Source organism: Rhinolophus hipposideros, assembly GCF_964194185.1.
Source record: "Rhinolophus hipposideros genome assembly, chromosome: 9".
In the NCBI taxonomy this organism is placed as follows: Eukaryota; Metazoa; Chordata; class Mammalia; order Chiroptera; family Rhinolophidae; genus Rhinolophus; species Rhinolophus hipposideros.
In genome coordinates this window covers 55,083,370-55,108,101 of record NC_138055.1, presented here as the reverse complement: position 1 = coordinate 55,108,101, position 24,732 = coordinate 55,083,370, and the positions used below count along the sequence as shown (strand labels likewise).

General features: G+C 33.1%; 2 protein-coding genes across 2 annotated transcripts; one reads left to right on the top strand and one right to left on the bottom strand.

Moving 5' to 3' along the window:
* Positions 1-527: 527 nt before the first annotated feature.
* LOC308502094 (olfactory receptor 6C74-like) lies at positions 528-1,463 on the top strand (the record flags this gene model as incomplete). The annotated part of the gene is made up of 1 exon (XM_081059342.1): positions 528-1,463. One exon carries the CDS (start codon positions 528-530, stop codon positions 1,461-1,463), a length of 936 nt encoding a protein of 311 aa, XP_080915468.1.
* Positions 1,464-16,987: 15,524 nt separating this feature from the next.
* LOC308502084 (olfactory receptor 2AP1-like) lies at positions 16,988-17,929 on the bottom strand (the record flags this gene model as incomplete). Its single annotated transcript, XM_081059333.1, has 1 exon — positions 16,988-17,929. The coding sequence occupies one exon, from the start codon at positions 17,927-17,929 to the stop codon at positions 16,988-16,990; it is 942 nt and encodes a 313-aa protein (XP_080915459.1).
* Between the last annotated feature and the right edge of the window lie 6,803 nt (positions 17,930-24,732).

Genomic DNA, 24,732 nt, shown 5'->3' with positions numbered 1-24,732 from the left:
TGTTGATTAGCTGAGTAGATGTGGCAAAAAGCCAAACAACTGAAGAACTATGATTCTGATTATATTCTTTTTAGTATTTACCGTAGGCCTAAAGCTGGATTTCTGTTTTCAACATTTATATATCATCTTGCTTCTCTACTGCACTCACAGTCAGCTCCTTGAGGCAACGACATTTATATGATCATCAGTAAATATGATATTTCAGCTCTTATATAGTGAGAAAAGAGAAAAGTCAATGTTTTCACATGCACGTTCATCTCTTTACCTCATTGCCATAAATGTAGCTAAACCAGAATAGAAAGATGTTTTATAAAATACTTTTAGATTTGTAGAAAATATTTATTTTCTCAGTGTGTACAAAATCTAGCTTTTGCTAGAGCTTGTCTTTAGAAGTGCCCCATTACTATGCATAAATAATATCAATTGCTAGTATTTTGACATTATTACCTTTATATTTTACCATTAGTATCTTTACATAATTTTGTCTCAATATTTTTACCAGAGCAGAAGCAGATCAGGAGGCAACAATGGAAAACAGTACAACAGTGACAGTGTTTATATTAGTAGGATTGACAGAGGACCCAAAATTGAAGATTGTACTATTTATCTTGCTTCTTCTCACCTACCTGCTAAGCATCTCAGGCAACTTGATTATCATTACCCTCACTTTGCTGGATTCTCATCTCAAGACCCCTATGTATTTCTTTCTTCGAAATTTTTCCTTCTTAGAAATTTCTTATACAACAGTCTGTATCCCCAAATTGCTTGTAAGCATGGCAACTGGTGACAAAAGCATTTCCTATAACTGTTGTATAGCTCAGTTATTTTTTGCCTTCCTTCTTGGTGCATCTGAATTTTATCTCCTGGCTGCCATGTCCTATGATCGTTATGTTGCCATCTGTAAGCCCCTGCATTATACAACCATCATGAGCAGCAAAGTCTGCATTCAGTTAGTTCTTAGCTCTTGGATCGCTGGTTTCCTTATTATTTTTCCAGGACTCATTTTAGGCTTAAGCCTGGATTTCTGTGACTCAAATATCATTGATCATTTCTTCTGTGACACGGCTCCACTCTTGCAAATTTCCTGCACAGATACCCGTTTGCTGGAAATGATGAGTTTCATCTTAGCTTTGGTGACTCTATTGGTCACTCTGGTATTAGTGATTCTATCATACACATATATTGCCCTGACAATTTCAAAAATTCCTTCTGCCAACCAGAGAAAAAAGGCTTTGTCCACTTGTTCTTCTCACATGATTGTCATCTCACTCTCATATGGCAGCTGCATCTTTATGTACATTAAACCCTCGGTCAAACAGAGGCTATCCTTAAGGAAGGGAGTTGCAGTTCTCAATACCTCCATTGCCCCACTTTTGAACCCCTTTATTTATACTCTAAGGAACCAGCAGGTGAAGAAAGCATTTAAGAACATGCTACAAAGAGTTCTGTGTTTATCCAAGTAAAATCATAATGATGTATATAAGGGAAATTAGTTATTAAGGAAAATTGCAAAGTAAGTGTTTGGATTGGGTCCCAATTTTCCTATATAATCATATTTGTCCTTCCACTTCTTTCTGAAGTATCATGATGTTTACATTAGCTGTTGTTTCTTGATAATGCCTTACCTTTTAAAATATCAAAACTTTATTTTTCTGTTCCATAATAAGCATTCTCAAATATGACCCCTTCCTCTCCTCTTCTTTAATGTAAATGTAGCAAATTTAATTTAAATGTAGCAAATATTTTAAAGGTTATTTTAATCAATTTTATGTATCAGTTCATGGAAACTGTTAATTATTTCCATATATGAGCAGTATATTTTGTTCTTATATTTGATTTATTGTAAAATCTTAATTAATTTAAAACAATTATATGATGTGGGATCTCTGGGATTTTGTTTTTCCCTGGATTTTTATGTCCTGACACACATTATCTATTGTTTTTAAATAAAGATATTTAAAAGCGGAAATTGTGATTAAAATATCAATGTCATTCTTTGTCTTGAGAATGGAAAAAAAACCTCAACTATGATTGTGTAATGAGAAATCATGTGGTATGTTATATTTATGCTATATTTTGTTCTATTAGGTAAATAAATATTGACTCGTGTGTATACTAAATCTAGGTAATTTTGATAAAGAATAAAATGCAGCCTAGAGAGATCACATTTGATACTTTGCCAACTATTCCATATTCACTTTGGAACTAACTGTGTTCCTTAAATTCTACATCTATAACATAATAAAAACCAACTGTTTCATTTTGAGATGTTTTTAAAGCTAATTTGAAAGTATAAAATAACTATTGGATGAAAAATATTAATAATTAGTTCATTTATATTATATATATTTAGCATATGCTACTAGGAAACAACAAATAGAACACATAAGTCCTTTTCTTTAGAAAGGTATAATTTAGTTGTTCATAGAAAAAAACAGTCATAACAGAAACCAGAAAATTAAATCAGTTTATTTAATTGTATCAAGTACTAGTAATAAGAGTGTGATCAGAGGTAAATAAAGTTTATAATAAAAGGGCTCGTGCATCGACAAAATAAAGAGGCAACCAACTGAATGGGAGATTTTTCCAAACAGAGCCTCCAATAAGGGACTAATATCCAAATTATACAAGGAACTCATACAACTCAACAACAACAACAAAAAAAACAACCCAATTGAAAAATGGGCAGAGGACCTGAAGAGATATTTCTCCAAAGAGGACGTACAATGGCAAATAGACATATGAAAAAAATGCTTAACATCACTAAGCATCGGAGAAATGCAAATAAAAACCTCAATGAGGTATTGCCTCACCCCAGTTAGAATGGCTATCAGCAACAAGACAAATAGTAAGCAGAGTTGGATGGGATGTGGAGAAAAAGAAAACCCTCATATACTGTTGCTGGGAATGCAGACTGGTGCAGCCGCTATGCAAGGCAGTATAAAGTTTCCTCAAAAAATTACGAATAGAATTACCATATGACCCAGCAATCCCTCTCCTGGGTATCCACCCAAAAAATCTGAAAACATTTATCCATAAAGACAAGTGCTCCATTTTTTATTGCAGCTTTATTTACAGTGGCCAAGACGGAAACAACCAAAATGTCCTTCGATAGATGAATGGATATAGAAGTTATGGTATATATTCATAATGGAATACTATTCGGCGGTAAGAAAAGATGAAATAGTACCATTTGTGACAACACGGATGGATCTTGAAATTATAATGCTAAGAGAAATAAGTCAGACAGAAAAAGTAGAGAACCATATGATTTCACCGACATGTGGTATATAAACCGAAAATAACAAAAGAACAAAACAAACAAAAGAACAAAACCTCATAGACATAGACAATAGTTTAGGGGTTACCAGAGTGTTAGGGGAAAGGAGGAGCAGGGCCCTAGAAGAGGGTAAATGGAGTCTAATATATGGTGATGGAAAGAGAACTGACTCTGGGTGGTGAACACACAATGTGAGATATAGATAATATATTACAGAATTGTACACCTGAAATCTTTATAACTTTACTAACAATTGTCACCCCAATAAACTTTAATTTAAAATAAGAAAAAGAAAAGGAAAAGGAAATAGAGGTGAAGATGACTTTTCTATGATCATTGCCACTTTATTGATCTCAAAGGTGGGTTGGTCCCCTTCTAGAAGCTGTACATTGCATTAAAGAAGGCGAAATTTGTCCAACTGAGGCATAATATTTTTAAGACTAAGATTTTTTTTGAGTAAAATGTTAATTAATCACTTTTAAAAAAGCGCTTGTGGTGAACACACAATGCAATATATAGATAATGTGTTACAGAATTGTACATTTGAAACCTATGTAATTTTACGAACCAGTGTCACCCCAATCAATTTAGTATTTTTTTTTAATTTGTAAGAATGCACAAAAGAAGGCTTGTGGAAAAATTAAGGTTGTATCTTTTAAGACTATTTAAAAATCAGATGTGTATATGTAACTACCATTGTATAGGAAATATAGGGCATGTTAATTAGCACCATGTTAAATGACACTATAAGAATTTAAACTATTCTATTTAGAATGTGGCATATCCTATATGAAAATAACCTAATTATTTCAACAAATCAAAAGCATAGGAAAAAAATGATGCTAGGGTACACTATTCTAAATTTAAAAAAATAAGAGGCATATCCATCAAGTAAAATATGTACACTTCAGATTGATACTAACTTAACCAAATAAACTGCAAAGTGACGTTTTTTAAAGGTTTTGTTAATTTAAAAAAATATGTAGGGTATGATAATGTTATTGGATTTATGCTTTAAATTCCTTACCTGTTAGAGTGAAATAATGGATTATTTATGGGTGAAATGATATGGTATCTGTTGTTTGTTTTAAAATTGTGCTCCAAAAATATTAGAGATAAACTAAATAAAAATAACATAATGTTTATAATAGTTGAAGCTGAATGATGGGTTCATGGGTATTCATTATACTAATCTCTGCAGGATATATTTATATATTACATAATAAATATTTTATTACAAAAATTAGCTTAGAAAAAGTTAAAAGGTGAATGTCATGGTAAATGTTCCATTTACATGATTTTCTTCAACTATCTTATAATTTTAATTTAACACATTTGATTAAAATATCCATGCCGTTTTCTTACATTTGCAACATTGTAGCAATACAGAAGGCAGTCATTTTAGACTATAAGAAGGAAAAACCAAAATTGTATTAATTCTATGAAAAGTCTTACCTATTGATGTAGAGTTTTTTAGAACTAGTACTACAAAATTCTAAACCCTGGACACACCAATTTCTACAACTATTGCATGTGCTACTAAGGAAAGTTACACAGGGATAGTAATCACAGACACATTTTTTTATTTATGAATAAGACTTCCCTTCCAAATACCTAATGGCAGCCTGCTATAGTAAGGTAGGCTAAAAAAAATTATTTAATATTATTTGGGTTATTAATAAGAACTATTTATTGAGTACTAATTGGTGTCAGACTTCATCCTAGGTGTCTATGTATACTATCCATATTTTCAAAACAAACAAACCTATAATTTATAATATAAATTATCCTGATTTTGTCTTGTAAAAAAGGTGATCTTCAAAGAGACAGTAAATTACCCAGAGTCACATATCTAGTTAGTAAGAGAGAGAGAATTCAAATTCATTTCTGCTTGATTCCTACCCAGTACAGCACTCCCCAATCAGTTTGCAGCAAAGAGTGGTTTAGTATGCCAAGACAGTGGCTTCAGTTTTTAGGTTGGGTGTGGAGGTGCAATAACATATTCTCAGGCTGGTTACGTCTGGCTAGTATTATAATTCACTGTAGTATCTTGTCATTTTTCATGTTGACAAACTGTTATTTATAGAAATTATGTACTTGGAAGATGCTGCTTACACTTTTGCCACATGGCCTGGTATAGAGTCAAATTGTCTTGAAGTAGATCATTGCTTCCGTATGTCCAGGATAATATCTATCTCCCTCCCCTCTCCTCCTTCTCTCTTTCTGTCACACACACACACACACACACACACACACACACACACACGCACGCACGCACGCACACGCACCCACACACACGCGCGCGCGTGCGCGCGCACACACACACACACCTTTATCTCAATCGCTATCATTTCTTCCTTCCTTTCTTCCTTCCTTCCTTTTCCTTCCCATCCCTTCCCTTCCCTTTTCCTTCCTTCCTTCTTTCCTTCCTTCCTTTCTTCCTTTTGGTAGAATGACTTCCATAAACTATATGCATGTCAATAAACCACAGGTAGCCAATCATGGCATTACATTCCCTGATTAGTTCAAGGTTACAGTTCTATCCCAGGCTTCACAAATGACCACGTTGTGTCTACAAACAAGGACTCAATCAGTGTTGGGTATGAGACCAAAGTCAGTTCAGTAAAACTCAATTCAATACATTTTTGTAAATGTTAGAGAGAATATTCCTTTCTGTTATAATTAGAGCTATGAAAAAACAAGCCTGGGTCTTTCAGGGAACCAGTAAATAGAACATATTTGCCTGACTATGAAGTCAGTATAAAAAAAAGCAGAGTCAAGAAATGAACTGAGGAAATATGAACACCAATAATTTAATTTAATTTCCTGTAACCAACCATAACAAAAGCTGGCATCCCTGGGAATTTCAGGTTGGAGTTTTCTACACTCATAACAGAAATAAGTCTATCTAATTGTTCTAATAAACTTTCTCTTGGCCCCACACTCTACTTCTCAGCCATTAGTGACTTTCCAGAGTTTTCTTGTTCTCAGGTAGAAAGTAAGTCCTAGTAAGCAGAAAAAATGAAAAATAATAAAAATCATACTCCCTATATTCTTTGTCTATTAAGATTTTCCTTAATGGTTATGAGAATACCATCAAGATGAAAATTTCTAGAAATTTGGGCCAGAAAGGGATTACTTTTTTAAGGCTTAATTTTTAGAGAAGTTTTAGGTTCACAAAACAATTGAGAAAAAGATACAGAGATTTTCCATAAATGCCTCAGACCCCACACATGCAAAGCCCCTCCTATTTACATCTCCCAGCAGAGTGGTACATTTATTGTAATTAATGAATCTACACAGACACATCATAATCACCCAAAGTCCACTGGGTAAATCACCCAGTTTACATCGTGGTTCACTCATGGCAATGTACATTCTCTATATAATTATACATAAACATATATATATATATATATATGCCATACAGAGTGTTTTCAAAGGTCTAAAAAATTCTTTGTACCCTGCCTAATCATCATTCCCCACCCCCCAACCTTTGGCAACCCTTGATCTTTTTACTCTATAGTTTTTCGTTTTCCAGAATGTCATATAGTTGGGATCATATAGTATATAGCCTTTACAGATTGGCTTCTTTCACTTAGTGATATGCACTTAAGTTTTACTCATGTCTTTTCGTGACTTGGTAGCTCATTTGTTTTTACAACTGAGCAATATTCCATTGTCTAGATATACCATAGTTTATTTATCGGTTCACCTACTAAAGGATAGCTTAGTTGCTTCCAAGTTTTGGCAATTATGAATGAAGCTGCTATAAACATCTATGGGCAGGTTTTTGTGTTGACATAAGTTTTCCACTCCTCTGGGTGAATACCAAGATGGGTGATTGCTGGATCATATGGTAAGAGTATATTTAATTTTGTAAGAAACCAGCAAACTGTCTTTCAAAGTGGCTGTACCATTTTGCTTTCTTCTGAGACGATGAATGAGAGTTCCTGTTGCTCCAATCCTCCTCAGCTTTTGTTGTTAACAGTGTTTCAAATTTTGGCTATTCTAATATTCATGTAGTGGTTTCTCATTGTTGTTTTAATTTGTACTTCCCTATTGATATTCTATGTTGGTCATCTCTTCATGTGTTTATTTGTGATCTGTGTATCATCTTTGGTGAGGTATCTGTTAAGATCTTTCACCCATTTTTAATCAAATTATTTCTTTTCATATTGTTGAATTATAAGAGTTATATATATATATACACACACACACATATGCTTGGGGTAAGAGTCCTTTAACAGATGTGTCTTTTGCAAATATTTTCTTTAAATCTGTGGCTTGTCTTCTCATTCTCTTGACATTGTCATTTGGAGAGCAGAAGTCTTTAATTTTAATGAAGTCCAGTTTATCCATTATTTCTTTCATGAAACTTGCCTTTGGTGTTACAGCTAAAAGATCACTGCCATACCCAAAGTCATCTAGGTTTTTCTCCTATGTTATCTTTTAGGAACTTTAGAGTTTTGCATGGTACGTTTAGGTCCATGATCCATTCTGAGTTCATTTGTGTGAAGAGTGTAAGGCCTGTGTCCAGCATGGGCAGAATCACATGAGGAAGAACTGAAATCTCTGTTAGTTCTCATTGCCTCTGAACTCAGGTTTCCTGGTACACTATAGAAGCCAGAGAGCTTTATCATGGAGCTAGACATACATACCTGGATTGGGAATTGGAGAAGCTGAAAAAAGATCCAGGCAAAAGTGTTATAATTACAAGCCACAAAATAAACCAGCAGATAAGCAATAACCTGTGTGAGCTACAAAAAGACTTCTGCATCACTTCATCTTCCAAATACCTCAAATAATCTCTTTTGTGCTCCATTCTAACAAGAAACATTCAGGGAAGAAAAATCCTATAAGAATATTCAGCCTAGCCAAGTTGAAACATTGAAAAGTCTCCAGAGTTGTACTGCCAGAGTGCCTAAGGAAACTTTTGAAATTCATTATATATATATTTTTAATTGTATTAGTTTCAGGTGCAGAAGACAAGGTAATACTTAGACGTTCATCATTTATATCCCTCACACTGTAGACCCCCTCCCCCATCCCCCATCCACTATATCTTGATTGTAGTGGTTTCACAGGTATGTCAAATCTCCTCAACTTACAACTTACAAACTTACAAACTTTAATGATTGCAGTTTATTGTGTATAAATTATAACAATAAAATTGTAAAACCAAATTTATTCAAACGTACAATTCTATAATACATCATCTGTATATTACACTGTATGTTAACCACCCAAAGTCAATTCTCCTTCCATCACTTATTACTCCTTTGGATGTCTCAGGATTCCCCCACTCGGTTTCCTAACGAACTTTAACTTTTTTTCCTCTTAGCTATAGTTTTTCAGATATTTTAGCATGACTTTCCTATATATTTTTGGTTTTAGTTTTGTATTTTAATTAAATCAGGGATTAACAGATTTCTTAACTCTTTGGCTTGAAATTTTCTATCAATTTTCTACCATTTTCTGTATCAATTTCCTCAAGTATGTTCAGTCTTTTACAAAATATCAAATTCCTTCTAGTCTTTCCATGTAGATAACCCAGAAAACCCATGTAGTTGACCCAGAAAAATATTTATTGAATAATCAATTTGCCCCACTGAGTCAAAACCCAATACTCTCACATATTAAAATTATGCAGATTAAATCTTCAGGTTCTAGGATATTTAATATATTTTATCAATATGTTTATATATCTGAGGCCATTGTAGTATAATCTGAATTATTAATATTTTCAATTATTATTTTGGATATTTGGTCTACTTGGATTTATATTCTAATCTTGGCTTATTTTTACCTTATTTTTCCCTTAATTACCTCACTATTTTGTTTCATCTGTCCATTCTTTTTTCATGTAAAGTTAATGGAACTTTCACAAAATAAAAACAATTAGTATTCTAATTGGAACTTCATTGATTTTATCAATTGAAGTTGGAGAGAATTATCCTGTACAGTGGTACATCCTTCAGTCTGTAAACATGCTAAATTACTTAATTTATTCAGTTATGTTGGATATCTATTTATAATTTTTATATTTTTCCTCCTAATGAGGTCTTAAAGGGCTTATATTAGACTTATTCCTTGGCATCTTACAATTTAGGCTGCTTATTGAATAATATTTTTCATTAACATTAATGAGATATAATTTATGCACAGTGAACAGTACCCATTTAAAACACATAATTCAATGAGTTTTCATAATGCATTATTTCATAACGAAACCACCACCACAATTCTAATGCAGAACTTTTCCATTATCCTCATATTTTCCCTACTGCCCGTTTACAGTCCATCCCTCCCTTGCCTCTGACTCTATAAAATCCCTTATCTGCTTTTCATCTCTATGAAATATTTTACATTTTCTATAAATCTCATATACATATATATACATATGTACATATATACATATGTATATATATGTATACATGTGTATATATGTATATATGTACATATATACATATGTATATATGTATATATGTATATATATAGTATCTAGTCTGTTTTGTCTGGATTTTTTTTCACATAGGATAATAATTTTGAGATCTAGTCATTCTATTTAGTAGTTCATTATCTTCCTACCTTGTCTTAGTTTACTATGGCTGCTGTAACAAATCGCCACAAGCCTAGTGGCATATAACAACCCAAAATCATTCTCTTATAGTACTGGAGGCCAGAACTCTGAAATAAGTTGCACTAGGTTAACATCAAGGTATAGGCAGGAGTGGATCCTTTTGAGGTTCTCGGGGAGAAGTTGTTCTCTCGCCTTTTCTAGCTCCTAGATACCTATATTCCTTGGCTTGTAACCCTTTCCTCATATTACACCAACCTTTTGCTTCGCCTGTCACATCTCCTACTTCCATGTACTCAAATTGCCCTTTGGTTCCTTCTTATGAGGACACTTGTGAATACATTTAAGGTCCAGTCAGATGACTCAGGATAATCTCCCCATCTCAAGGTTCTTAATTTAATCACAACTGTACAGTGCATTTTGTCATATAAGGTAACATTCAAGGTTCCAGGAATTAGGACTTGAATATCTTTGGGAGCCATTGTTCAGCCTATCTGATATCCCAAGATTATGAGGATTTTCTGAAGTTCACTGGCTCTTCTGTATCATTTCCATCTGCTTTTATGTCCATTAAGCAATTGTTCTTTCAGATATTTTTCGTTTCAGATATTTTCTGTAATAAATTTTTTTTCTTTTCTTACTTTTTATACTTTCTATTTTTCTGCTGAAGTTTTCTATATTTTTTATTCATCCATTGAGCATACTTATATTCACTCCTTTAAATCCTTTACTACTAAATATAACATTGTATTCACATCAGGGTTGGTATCTGCCAATATTCTTTTCCCTTGAACAGGAGTCACGTTTTCCATGGTTTTATATATTGGGAATTTCATGCAGTATCCTGCACACTGTCAACATTATATTGTGTAGAATATGGTTTCTGTTATATTTCTCTGAAGATATTTTTTTAACCTACCAATTAAACATTTGGACTCAAAACTGTAAATTCCCCCTTTCCTTATAAACGTATCAAATCTCAAGTCAGGCTTTAAAGCCTTAGCTGTGCTGCTGTTTTATAGGAAAAGATTTTAAATATTTGTCAATTGGTAGAATATTATTGGTTGAGGAATGCTACATTCTCCTTTATTGATTTGTCCATAGATTATTTCATATTTACCTCCTCCTCTCAATTAGAAAATTATTTTTATGAATTTAATATTTATTTAAACTATTGATGTTTTAAACGTGGATTCACTAATTGACTGAGAAACTTGTAAATGTTAATGGATGCTATAAATTCTGAAATTTCACAAAAGAAGTTAAGATAAAAGGCCCAAGGTCCAACTCTGACAAAGAACAGATTCATTCATCCAATATCTGACAATGCCACTGCTACAAGTTAGGAGATATGTATTTTTATGACAATAGGAAATGCTAAAATGGTAATATCCTCTTGAAATGGAAGAAAGCATGTCTTACTTATATGATATTTTTGAACCAGCATAGAAATGGCCATAGCTTTATAACTATAATGCTAACAAGACTCCTCTTATTTACATAACATTTTTTCCTTTTTTTTTTAATTTATTAGTTTCAGGTGTACACAACAAGGTAATACTTAGACATTCATCATTTATATCCCTCACACTGTGAACCCCCTCCCCCCATCCACTATCCCTCTGACCTCACACCGAGCCATCGCATTATATATATAAAATTATAGTTGGCATTCATTAATGTTTAGCTTCTGGTGTACAGTGCCATGATCAGGCATCCACAGTATCCCTGAGGTGGTCTCCCAAATAGGACACATGTCCATCGGATACCCAACAAAATCTTTACAACATTATTGAATACGTTCCCCGAGTTAATTTTCAAAAACCCTGAGGGCATTTTGTGGTTACCAACAGTTTCCTAATCCCTTCACTTTTCCCCTTATCCCCACCCCCCCGCCCATCTAAAAACTCTCAGTTTTTCCTTTTTGTCCCCAAAACTGTTTCTGATTAGTTCATTCACTTATTCTTTTCTTTAGATTGCACATATAAGTGAGATCATATGGTACTTGTCTTTGTCTCTCTGACTTATTTCACTTAACATAATGTTCTCTAGATCCATCCATGTTGTTGCAAATGATAAGATTTCTTTCTTCTTTATGGCTGCGTAATACTCCATTGTATAAATGTACCACAGTTTCTTAATCCAGTCATCGACCGATAGGCATTTCAGTTGTTTCCATGTCTTGGCTATTGTGTAAAGTGCTGCAATAAACATAGGAGTGATTTTTGAATTGGAGTTTTGGATTTCTCCGGGTAGATGCCTAGGAGTGGAATTACTGGATCATAGGGTAGTTCCATTTTCAGATTCCTGAGATACCTCCATACTGTTTTCCATAGTGGCTGCACTAATCTGCAATCCCACCAACAGTGTACTAGCGTTCCCTTTTCTCCACATCCGCGCCAGCATTTGTTGTTTGTTGATTTATTGATGATAGCCATTTTGACTGGGGTGAGGTGGTATCTCATTGTGGTTTTTATGTGCATTTCTCTGATGGTTAGTGAGGTTGAGCATTTCTTCATATGTCAGCTTGCCTTCTGTATGCCTTTTTTAGAAAAATGTCTCCTCAAGTCCTCTGCCCATTTTTTAATTGGGTTGTTTGTTTTTTTGGAGTTGAGTCGAATAAGTTTTTTATAGATTTGTGATATTAATCCCTACATAACATTTTTAATGCTGACATATATTTGAGTGTAAAATCGTTAATTTGTTAAAGGCAAATATCATCACCTTAGGAAAAAAGCTGAGACATGAGAATAAATTTAAAATTCTATCAAATTTAATTATGAAAGCTTAGAATTAAAAACTTAGTAAGAGAATTATCAAAATTTGACAATAACAATTTTATCAATTCTGCAAGTTTCCTAAATTAACTATAATAGATATTTGTGATACTCTATAAACACTCACTTTTTAATGATATTAGTTGGGAGAAAAATGTTTTACTCCATCTTCTAGTAAAAATTACTGTGTATGGTGATGTTTTCACCCAGTTATTATTTTTTCTACTCTCTAATAGGAACTGAGTGAAATATAGCCTTTTCGTCTTTTCAGTTACTGAACTTAAATATTTGATTCATGCTGATGATGAAGTTTTGCAAAGGAATTCTACAAACTAAAGTTTTGTGTACTACTTTAAAAAATTACTATGTAAGAAATGCTTCCTTTACTAAGACACGTCAGTTTAGTAACTACTTCATGAACTCTCAAGAAATGTGTGACTTGAACAATTTGATGATTAAAAGTTACATAAAAGTATACTATAGGTAATGAATCTAGAAAGTAATGGCAGAAGAATATGTTCTTTTTGTTAGGTAGATGGAGAATACGCCTTAGGACCAGATAGCATTTATCGATACACTATGATGAAAGTCTAGTATTAAACTGTGTGGCTATTAGCTCAAAGATGAGCAGCCTCTGATTTAGCATAGCAATTAAACTAGAGAACTTATGGATTGTCAATAGATGAATAAGGAAGGATTCCTGAAATTTTTAAAAATGAATTTAGACAGTGAATTACTTTTGTTCACTAGAAAAACTGTTATGTTCACTTAAAGAAAACATCTTTAACCAGGGTTAACCAAATTCACATGAGGTGTCATTTGCAACAACTTGGATGGATCTTGAGAGTACTATGCCAAGTGAAATAAGTCAGGTGGAAAAGGACAAGAACCATATTATTTCACTCATATGTTGGATATAAAACAGAAAGCAACAAATGGACAAATAAAACAAACAGATAAACACCACCAAAAAAACAAACTCATAGATACAGACAACAAAATGGTGGTTATTAGCGGGGAAAAAGGGTGGGGAGAGGATGAAGAAAGTAAAGGGGATCAAATACATGGTGACAGAAGGAGACTAGTCTTGAGGTGGCGATACAGATACAGATGTCATATCATAAAGTTGTACATATGAAATTTATATATAGTGTTATTAACCATTGTTACCCCAATAAAAATAAATAAGTAAATAAATAAACAAACAAATAAATAAATGATAAATAAATAATTTTTTTTAAACAGCTCATTTTAATTGGGAAAAACCTTACTGGAAAAATGTAACTCTTAAGGGGATTATATATGCATGTAAATTACATATAATATATGAAGACTACAAAAATTCTTGGTAAAGAATCCCTACCAAGAGCCATTAAAAAAAAATAAAAGAAGTCATCATCAAAGATTAACATAGTGGGATAAACTTTCACTGCTTTGAAAACATTGAAGAAGCTCTGTCTTAGTCCATTCAGTTTGCTGCAACAAAATATCACAGGTTGGGTAGTTCATAAACAACAGACTTGTTTCTCACAATTATGGGGGCTAGAAGATTAAGATCAGGGTGCCAGGATAGTCAGGTGAGGGCCCTCTTCTGGGTTAAAGGCTTTTGTTTACTCTCACAGGGAGGAAGGGGCTAGGAAGCTCTGTAGAACCTCTTTTATAAGGGCACTAATCCCATGCATGCGGGCTTCACCATCCTGACCTAATCACCCCCCTAAGGCCCCAACATCTAATACCATCATATTGGCGGTTAGGATTCCAACATGTGAATTTTGGGGAGACACAAATATTCAGACTATAGGAGGTTCATATACCACTCCCACCCTACCTTCACTGCTCCAATCTGCCCTGGACCAATTTTTAGCCTTGACACATTAGGATTTAAGACAGCTACTTCTTTGGTGTAATTGTTAATACTTTCCAGACCCAACAGAACAGAATGGGAGTGAGGCTTCTGGAGAATGCAGAGCAGGATCAGAGCACTGACAGAAAAACTTTGTACTGCAGAGCTGAAAGGGTATCATCAATGTTAAAAGCATTTGAGAGAAACTCTAGGATCATATAGGAATGGTGATATCAACTCTGAGAATATTCTTATAATGGAGTATATTAGCTATTCAGTCTTATGAATAAAAAGGTTATGCACGCCATATATATATTGCTGATTTTCAGACACTCAAATATGAAATAATTAATATTAAACCTCTAAACAACATTTTAAAAATATTTTTCCTGAATAATTTGGAATTTTAAATGCAACATGCATAAATTTTGAATATCACTTATTACTGCTTTATAGACTGACAGAATCTCTGGCTGATAGAGATGTCAGATTGATAGAATGCTATGCTAATTCATCTTTCCCGCAATTTTTATTAGTTACCAGTTTCTTCCAGATAAAAAATACGGGTTGAGGGTCAATAGACTACTCTGAATTGGCTTTTTAAGTTGTGTGTGTGTGTGTGCATGTTTTAAAAGAAAGTATATCTGTCAATAAAATACCTATCTGTATATCATTCTTTAATCTGTCTTCTGAAATTGAGCAATCTCCATACGGTGAGATAAAGTTTGGGGTAACTATGATTAATGTACTAATGACGATATTTAAAACAACAAACAAACAAGTGAACTACTTGTCGATCTAAATAAATAACTAACAAAATAGCAAACTAACTCATAATGGTAAAGGGGACTATACAACAAGAAGACATAACAGTCATCAATATTTATGCCCCCAATCAGGGAGCACCGAAATATACCAAGCAACTACTAACAGAACTAAAGGGAGAAATTGACCAAAACACAATTATACTAGGGGACTTAAATACATCATTGACAGCTATGGATAGATCATCCAAACAGAAGATAAATAACGAAATAGCAGCCCTAAATGACACATTAGATGAAATGGACATAATTGACATATATAGAGCACTTCATCCTAAAACATCAGACTATACATTCTTTTCTAGTGTACATGGAACATTCTCAAGGATAGACCATATATTGGGACACAAAATCAGCCTCAGCAAATTTAAGAAAATTGAAATCATACCAAGTATATTCTCTGATCACAAAGCTTTGAAATTGGATATCAACTGCAAAAAGAAAGCAGGAAAAAACACAAATACATGGAGATTAAATAACACACTTTTAAAGACCGACTGGGTCAAAGAAGAAATTAGAGGAGAGCTCAAAAGATATATAGAAACAAATGACAATGAAAATACATCTTACCAAACTAACTCACTTGTTAATATCAATTAAGTGTTAGGTATTTAGGTGGTTTTTTTGATGTAATTATGGGTAGGTGTATAGGAACTGACAAGTTCTACATTTTCAATCATCTTTCTCTTCCATGAATTCCCAAGTTACTCTAGTATCACTGCTACTTAGTAGGTCCTTCATTTTTAGTTGAGTAAAGAATTCAAGAGTACAAATTCGGCACTAATTAACTAATTAACTAATTTTATTTAAGCAAATTAGAAGATTCTGCCTAAGGATATCTGATTATTAACACTTAAAGTTTCGTATGATATCAGAAGGAATATGATTTAAGGCTATAAAATCATTAACAAAATAGATAATATTAATATAGTTTTATTTCATATTCACGTAAATGAGAACCAGAACAATGACTAAGCATAACACTAAATTATAGGAAATTTACTATAAGGACATATTTCTAATTTGCTTAAATTTGAATCATCTCTTTACCTTTGTCATGGATTCATTCAAAGACTGTTTATAAATCATCATTTAGCATTTTACTATCAATATTAAAACAAATGCATATTGATTTTCTCTTCTTTAGAACTTTCTTTCCTCAAACACTGAATGTGCCTAGGTTCTCATTATGTGATCATTGTGGGAAGACTAAGTTTAAATCTGAATATTATAATTTGAAAATAATCAACTTTATATCAATTCACTAGTATATACAAATAAGCTAAAATAAATTTCTTCAGCATATGTATTTAATTATTCATTTACAAGTATAGAGATTAAAAACCATATGACAATGGATAAGAAAAATTCAGAACTAGTAGATATCATTTTGCCAATTCTGACATCCCTCCTAATTTTTCCTTTGAAAATGAAGTACAAATGCACAAAAATAGCATGAAAGTGTTAGAGGACACACACACACACACACACACACACACAGATCTGTAAATTTTTAAGAACAATAAAGTGATAAAAAAAAGTCAGCTTAAATAAGTAGTTTTACTATTTCAATATTCACATAGGAATATTAATGACATAGAAATTATTTTTAAATTACAATAATGTGCAAGCATAGTCTTCCAAACATTTATTATCTATTTTAATAATGAACCTCTGACAGTTTCACTTTTTTGAAAAAATTGTTATCTTGCTGACCATATCTTTGAAGGCTATTTTCACTTGCTTGTTCCTTAGGGTATAGATGAAAGGGTTCAATAGAGGGGCAACAGAGGTATTTAAAACAGCCACCCTCTTATTAAAAGTTGCTGCATCTTTAACAGAGGGGTTTATATACATAAAGATACAGCTTCCATAAGAAAGTGAGACCACAATCATGTGAGAGAAACAAGTAGAAAAAGCTTTTTTTCTTTGCTGAACAGAGGGGATTCTCAGAATTGTCCTAATAATGTGTGTATAGGAAAGAATCACTAGCATCAAGGTGAAGATGAGGGTAATCGCCGCAAGGACAAATTCAATCAGTTCTATCAAATATGTGTCTGAACAGGATAAATGCAACAATACAGTATAGTCACAATAATAATGATTGATGATGTTGGATGCACAGAAACGCAGCTGAAGAGTCATTATATGTAGCACAATGATAACTACAAAACCAGATAACCAGGAACAGAGGACAAGTTGAATGCAGAGTCTCCTGCTCATTATAGTTGTGTAACGCAGTGGTTTGCAAATGGCAACATAGCGATCATAAGACATGGCAGTTAAAAGGTAAAATTCGCTTGCTCCCAGAAAGATAGCAAAAAAATACTGGGTGAAACAACCAGCAAAAGAGATAGTCTTGTCTCCAGTTCCAATATTGACTAGCATTTGGGGAACAAAGACAGAGGTAAATGATATTTCCAAAATGGAAAAATTCCGGAGGAAGAAATACATAGGACTCTGAAGGCGATAATCCAGCAGGGTCACAATGATGATGGTCAAGTTTCCCATGATACTTAAGACATAAGTGAGCAGCAGAAAAAGGAAAAGCACAACTTGAAGCTCCATATCATCTGTCAATCCCAGAAGAATGAACTCTATCACTGATGTTTGGTTTCTCATCATTAACTTAAGACAAATTAAGGCAGAAAATAATAATGAAAAAGTTTGAAATGAAACAAAAGTTTCCTGTTTTTTATTGAAATACAAAGTCAAGGTAAAAAAACAATTAGAAGCAAAATTTTAAACTCTGGATCTTTCTCGGTCCCTTATTTTTTAAAATGTCATATCTGAAAGCAACAAACAAACACGATAAATTAACAAACAAAAACTTACAGACACAGACAACAGTATGGTGGTTTCCAAAGGGAAAGGGGCATAGGGGTGGTAGGAAAGGGTAAAAGGGATCAAATACATGGGGATGAGAGAAGATTTGACTTTGGGTGGTGAACACACAATGTAATATTCAGATGATGTATTATAGAATTATACACTTGAACCTATATAATTTTATTAACCAATATCACCCCAATACATTTAATAAAATTTTTGAAATAAAAGAAGTTGTGGTATATATACACTATAGAATACTATTCTGCCATAAGAAAAGATGAAATAGTACCATTTGCTACAACATGGATGGATCTTGAGATTATAATGCTAAGTGAAATATGTCAGACAGAAAAAGCAGAGAACCATATGATTTCACTAATATGTGCTATATAAAACTGAGAAAAACAAAAGAAGAAGACAAACAAATGAAGAAACAAAAACTCATAGACACAGACAATAGTTTAGTGGTTACCAGAGGGTAAGGGGAGAGGAGGGTGGTAGATGAGGGTAAGGGGGATCAAATACACGGTGATGGAAAGAGAACTGATTCTGGGTAATGAACACACAATGTGATATATAGATGATATAGTACAGAATTGTACACCTGGAATCTATGTAACTTTACTAACAATTGTTACCCCCATAAACTTTAATTTAAAAAAAAACTTTTTAGGGGCAGCCAAATGGCTCAGCTGGTTAGAGCATGAGCTCTCAGCGACAAGGTTGCTGGTTCGATTCCCACATGGGCCAGTGAGATGCGTCTTCCACAATTAGATTGAAGGACAAAAACTTTTAGCTAATGGGCCCTGGAGAAACACACTGTTCCCCAATATTCACCAATAAAACTTACTTTAAAAAAAAATCCAGTCCTGCTTTAAAACAAATAATTTTTAAATAAATAAAAAATGACATATCTTTTAAGGGAGCAACATATTTTCCTACTTTATAAATAAATGTCCTGCTTCTTAGGGACATTTTCAATTATATCAATATTTATTTCTCACCATTTTCCTTGTTATTTCTATTCTGATTTTCCTCTCAAAGTTATTGCATGTGGTCACATGTATATAGACACATCTAAAGCAGATTTAGAGAGTAGGTTTTACTTGAGAGTTCTTAAATTAGCCTTTTAACTCTCAATTTATTAGCCAAAAAAAGTAAATATAGTCCAAGGTATGAGCTTTAGGAGTAAAACTGATGTTGGTTGTTTTCTCCTTTCCTTTACTGTTTTACATTTTTTGCTTATTTCAACTTTCCACTTTGAATAATAATTCTATGCACCTGCTGAAGCTCAAAGCCTGGATAGCTTTTTATCTTAATTCTTAATAAAGTGTTTGGAATTCATATTACTTATAGTTCCTGGGTCATGACAAGGGCTCAATAAGTGCCATCACCATTTAATGTAGATATATGGATAGTCAGTCCTTGGTGAGATATCAATCAAAATATCTCACTGATTGTGCTTTCCTCCTGTACACTGGTTTTGCCTATCAACATGTTACACTTCCTTAAAAAGTCAGTTCAAGCTCAGCTCTCCATACAATTTTATCTAACAATACCAATCAACAATAGTTTCTCCTCTTCTTTGCAAAAATTTACCATAACATAACACTGGGTCATAATATCAAATTATTCTTAGTTATATCAAATATATACACTTTATGTGTCCAACTTTAACATAAATAAGTTGCCCACAAGAAGAGCTCCTATTCCTTTATATCTCTTATACACAGGCCATAAATTATACAGATTTCATGAAAATTTTAATGCAAAATATATCTTTTGACTTCTCTTTAGATTCATAGCCTTATTTTATTGAATGCTATGGAGTTTTTATGCAAATAGAAGCTCCAATTAAATTTATGCATACAGTTGCTTAGAATTCTCTTTTAATATTTAAATCATCAGGCATGAAGATATATTACTAAGAGAATGCTTTTTCCTACTCAAAAAGTTATAAAATTATTTTCATTTTAACAATGTTTCACTACATACATCAGTATATTTTCATATTACAATACAGAATAAGTTAGTAGTAGTAACGCATCTTAAATCTTCATCAAAGTAAAAATTTCAGGAATATTTAATACAGACAAAAGGGCAGTTTTGCCAAGTTAGAAAGGTTTATTGTTCAGTATAATTCTATCGAAAATTTTTCAGGATTTCTAATATTATAAGTTTGGCCAATTTTCACTTTTGTAGAAAATTGTTTCTTGTTAAATAAAGTGGTTTCCCCTTATCCACAGGGGTTGTGTTCCAAGACCCCCAGTGGATGCCTGAAACTGAGGATACTACCAAACCCTATATATATATATATGGTGTTTTTTCCTAAACATGCATACACTTTACCTCTTCTCTTTGATATATCCAAATTGCCAGCATCACTACTTTGTACTTTGGGGTCATTATTAAGTAAACTAAGGGTGACTTGAACACAAGCACTGTGTTGTCAGCGACAGCAGATCTGATAACCAACACAGCTATTAAGTGACTGATGTTATACAGTGTGAATATGCTCACATCTTGGGTAGGATAGAGCGGACAGCATGAGATTTCATCATGCTACTCCAGAATTGCTTATTTCTGGAATTTTCCACTTCATATTCCATTTCATATTTTCAGATCAAAGCTGACTATGGGCAACAAACTGCACAAAATAAAACCATGGATGGGGGGGCTACTGTACCCCTATGTTAACATATTTAAAAGCTAAAATATGCTATACATTTATGCAGTGTTATATTAAAATTCTATTATGTTAATGAATAATAATTTACTAATAATGTAAATTTCAGTGTCAATTGACATTCTGGCTATTGATGCCTGGATATATTATCTTGACTCTATAATAAGTTCAGATAAATGAGTGTGAGAAATTAAAAATTATGTGCAAATAATACATTTTATAAAAATATTTTATATTCAGAGAAATATTAAACCACTACTTTCACTATGACAAAACATTTCATTAAGTTGTAATGTGTTACCTAGTTGAAATAAATCTTGTGGATTTGAACAATCAGTAATGATTTTCTGTTTCTACATAAAAGTAATTAGCTTGTCAGAATATTGGTGTGAATCTTCTAGTTTGAGATTCCAGATATTAAGACTTAAAATTCTAACTCAGAAAGTAATTAATCAATCAATTGCATTCACTAAGAAACACTAGTATTCTAAAATTTTCATTGATGAAATAGTAATTTTTTGACAAAAGAAAAACTTTGTAAATGATTCCCACATAATAGAAACACTTTACTGAATGAATAAATGCATGAGGGTCTAAAAATGAGAGCAAAAACAAAATATTTATATTAGTGAGTGATCTTATCATCTACTAAATAAAAAATGAATAAAATGATAATTTTTATATAAGAAGAAAAATTTATGCAAACCTATTTCTTTCAGCATAGTAAAAGATGATAATCTTTTAGTGCTAGTAGTGCTATTCCCAGAAAAAGAATATACAGATATACAAAGTGTGATCGAAAAATATGGTAAATGTTTAAGTTTTTTAAAAAATTTATTGCAGTTAAAGACACATTGCCATTAACCCCTCAAAATATTCCCCCCTCACTTTCAACACACTTATCCCATTGTTCTTGCCACTTTCTGAAGCAGTTCTGGAAGTCCTCTTTCGTGAGTGTCTTTACTTCATCCTCCATCATGACAATGCTCTGTGTCACACACCACTTCAGGTAAGGCAATTTCTGTCAAATAAAAACATTACAACGTGTCCTCATCCACCTTATTTGCCGGATCTGGCACTATGCGACTTCCAGCATTCCCCCAAAGTCAACATGACCATGAAAGGTAAATGTTTTGAATCGATTCAGGACATCTAGGCAGCCATGACACTGCAACTAAAAACATGAAAGACTTCCAGGACCACTTCAGAAAGTGGCAAGAACAATGGGATAAGTGTGTTCAAAGTGAGAGGGAGTGTTCTGAGAGGGATTAATGGCAATATGTCTTTTACTATAATAATTTTTTTTAATTTAAACATTCACCGTAATTTTTAATCACACCTGTATATAACATATAGTCATTAATATGTGTATATAATCAAATAATAAATACTTGATCCAAACGACATTTACTTGGCAAAAAAATATATTGTCTTCGGAGATTTACTGCTAGGACACTGAAAAATAAAAAGATAAGGTTTATTTGTAGTTATAAGGATGTGAAAGAACATTCCCAATCATTTCTGGATAAATTTAGTTATGAATCCCTTCTCGCAAAGAAAAATCATCTCAATAATGAATAATATGTAACTCTTATGTTTAGTTTCTGTCTCCTTCTGTGGTGGACCTCAAAGCTTTAATAAATATCTATTAGTTTATGGAGCATTGTTCTAGATTACATCTTGGAGGAAAGTTAAGAAAATTGAATCTGTCAGAAGTAGCAATGGGCATAGTGGAAAACAGAATAAATGTGATTTGATTAATTTTACCACTTTAAGCTTTAATTCTGTGAAGATGGTATAACATTTTCTGCCTGAAAATATGTATATATGCTAAAATGTTATGTTTTGAATTTTTTACCTGTATTTGTTTAAACCAATCAAAATTTTATTTAAAATTATGTGTGTACAATTATGAAATGGTAGAGAAACAAACCAACAAGGAGATTATACCTCTCTAGTAAAATGCAGGTGTCTCCAACCCTCTCTTTCCTCAAACAAAGTCGTGAATCAGTTCTGCCTCAGTTCCAAATCAGCTCCTTTTGTCCCTGAATTGGAGAATATAAATGTTTAGAGCCCATCGGGAAATGTTCCCCAGGCCATCAAAATTTGTCCGCCTCAAATTGTCCAGAAATGTCTGGCTTTCTGGCCTACATAGGTGGGTCAAAAATAAGGTAAAAAGAAGAAAACAAAGCATCTAGATTCTAGAAACATGTTGCAGTCATCTGCCAAGCCTGTCCATTGCTCTTACAATTGATCTCTTCTACGTGACTGGATATCTCAAAAACTCTGCACCTGCAGTTCCATCTTTCTGTGATGTTCTTTCTTTAGACATCATATGACTAACTCCCTCATGTCATTCAGAATTCAGAATTCAACCTGCCTCAAGATCATACTCAATTATAGCCACTACTCAATGATTGTCTAACCCTTTGACTTCCTTGATATTTTATACATAGATTTTTTTAATGTTCATATCACTCCTAAATTATATTATTTCTTTATTTGTTTGTGTGCTTATCATCTGTCATCCTCACTAAATTGTACGCTCCATGAAGTTTATTTAATGTTGTATCTCTAGGACTTATAAAAGTGACTAGCACATATTTGGAATTCTATAAATATATATTAATTAGATATTGTTTTTTAATCTGAATCTTATTAGGTTGGTGCAAAAGTAATTGCGGTTTTTGCAATTATTTTTAACCTTTTGAACTGCAATTATTTTTGCAACAACCTAATATATCACTTTCTTCTAAGCTTGAACTATCTCATCATGTCATGTTGCCTTAATCTTTTATAAAAAATCCAAAGTCTTTGCATGAACTATTCCTTTTCTCCAAAGTAACCCAAAGATAATTAACTATAGAAAATGATAAAGTTGACAAATCAAAAACAATATGAGTAAATTCTAAATGAATATTGGCAGCTAAGAAAGGAAATAAAAAATCTCCAGAAAATAAACTTAAAGATATGAACATATGTGACTTAAATGACAGAGAATTCAAGATTGCAGTTCTGAAAAACTCAACGAGATGCAATAAACTCAGAAAGGCAGTTTAATAAACTCAGAAATAAAAATCAATAAACAAAATGAATACTTTACCAAAGAGATTGAAATTTTAAAAAAGAACCCAATAGAAATTCTGGAGCTGAAGAACTGAATAAAAGAGATGAAGAATGAAATAGCCAGCTTAAAAATAGAGCTAACCAGATGGGGGAAAGAATTAGTGATATCAAAGATAGAAATCTGGAAATGATACAGATGGAAGAAAGAGACTTGGGAGCGAAAAGAAAAAAAAAACAAAAACAGGGTCAGCCTGGTGGCTCAGGCGGTTGGAGCTCCATGCTCCTAACTCTGAAGGCTGCTGGTTCGATTGCCACATTGGGCTGGTGCGTGCTCTCAACCACAAGGTTGCTGGTTCAACTCCTCGAGTCCCAAAGGGATGGTGGAGTTTGCCCCCTGAAACTGAGATTGAACAGGCAACTTGAGGTGAGCTGCTGCTGAGCTCCGGGATGGCTCAGTTGGTTGGAGCGCATCCTCTCAACCACAAGGTTGCCGGTTTGACTCCTGCAAGGGATGGTGGGCTGCTCCCCCTGCAACTAGCAACAGCAACTGGACCTGGAGCTGAGCTGCACCCTCCACAACTAAGACTGAAAGGACAACTTGACTTGGTAAAAAGTATTGGAAGTACACACTGTTCCCCAATGAAGTCCTGTTCCCCTTCCCCAATTAAAAAATATCTTAAAAAAAAAAAAAAAAAACTCTACAAGAACTGACTCTATCAGAAAGAGCAACATAAGAATAATGGGGATACCAGAAAGATAAGAAAGGGAGAAGGGAACAGAAAGCCTTTTCAAACAAACAGTTGAACTTCCCAAACCTCTGGAAAGAACTGGATCCTCGAATCCA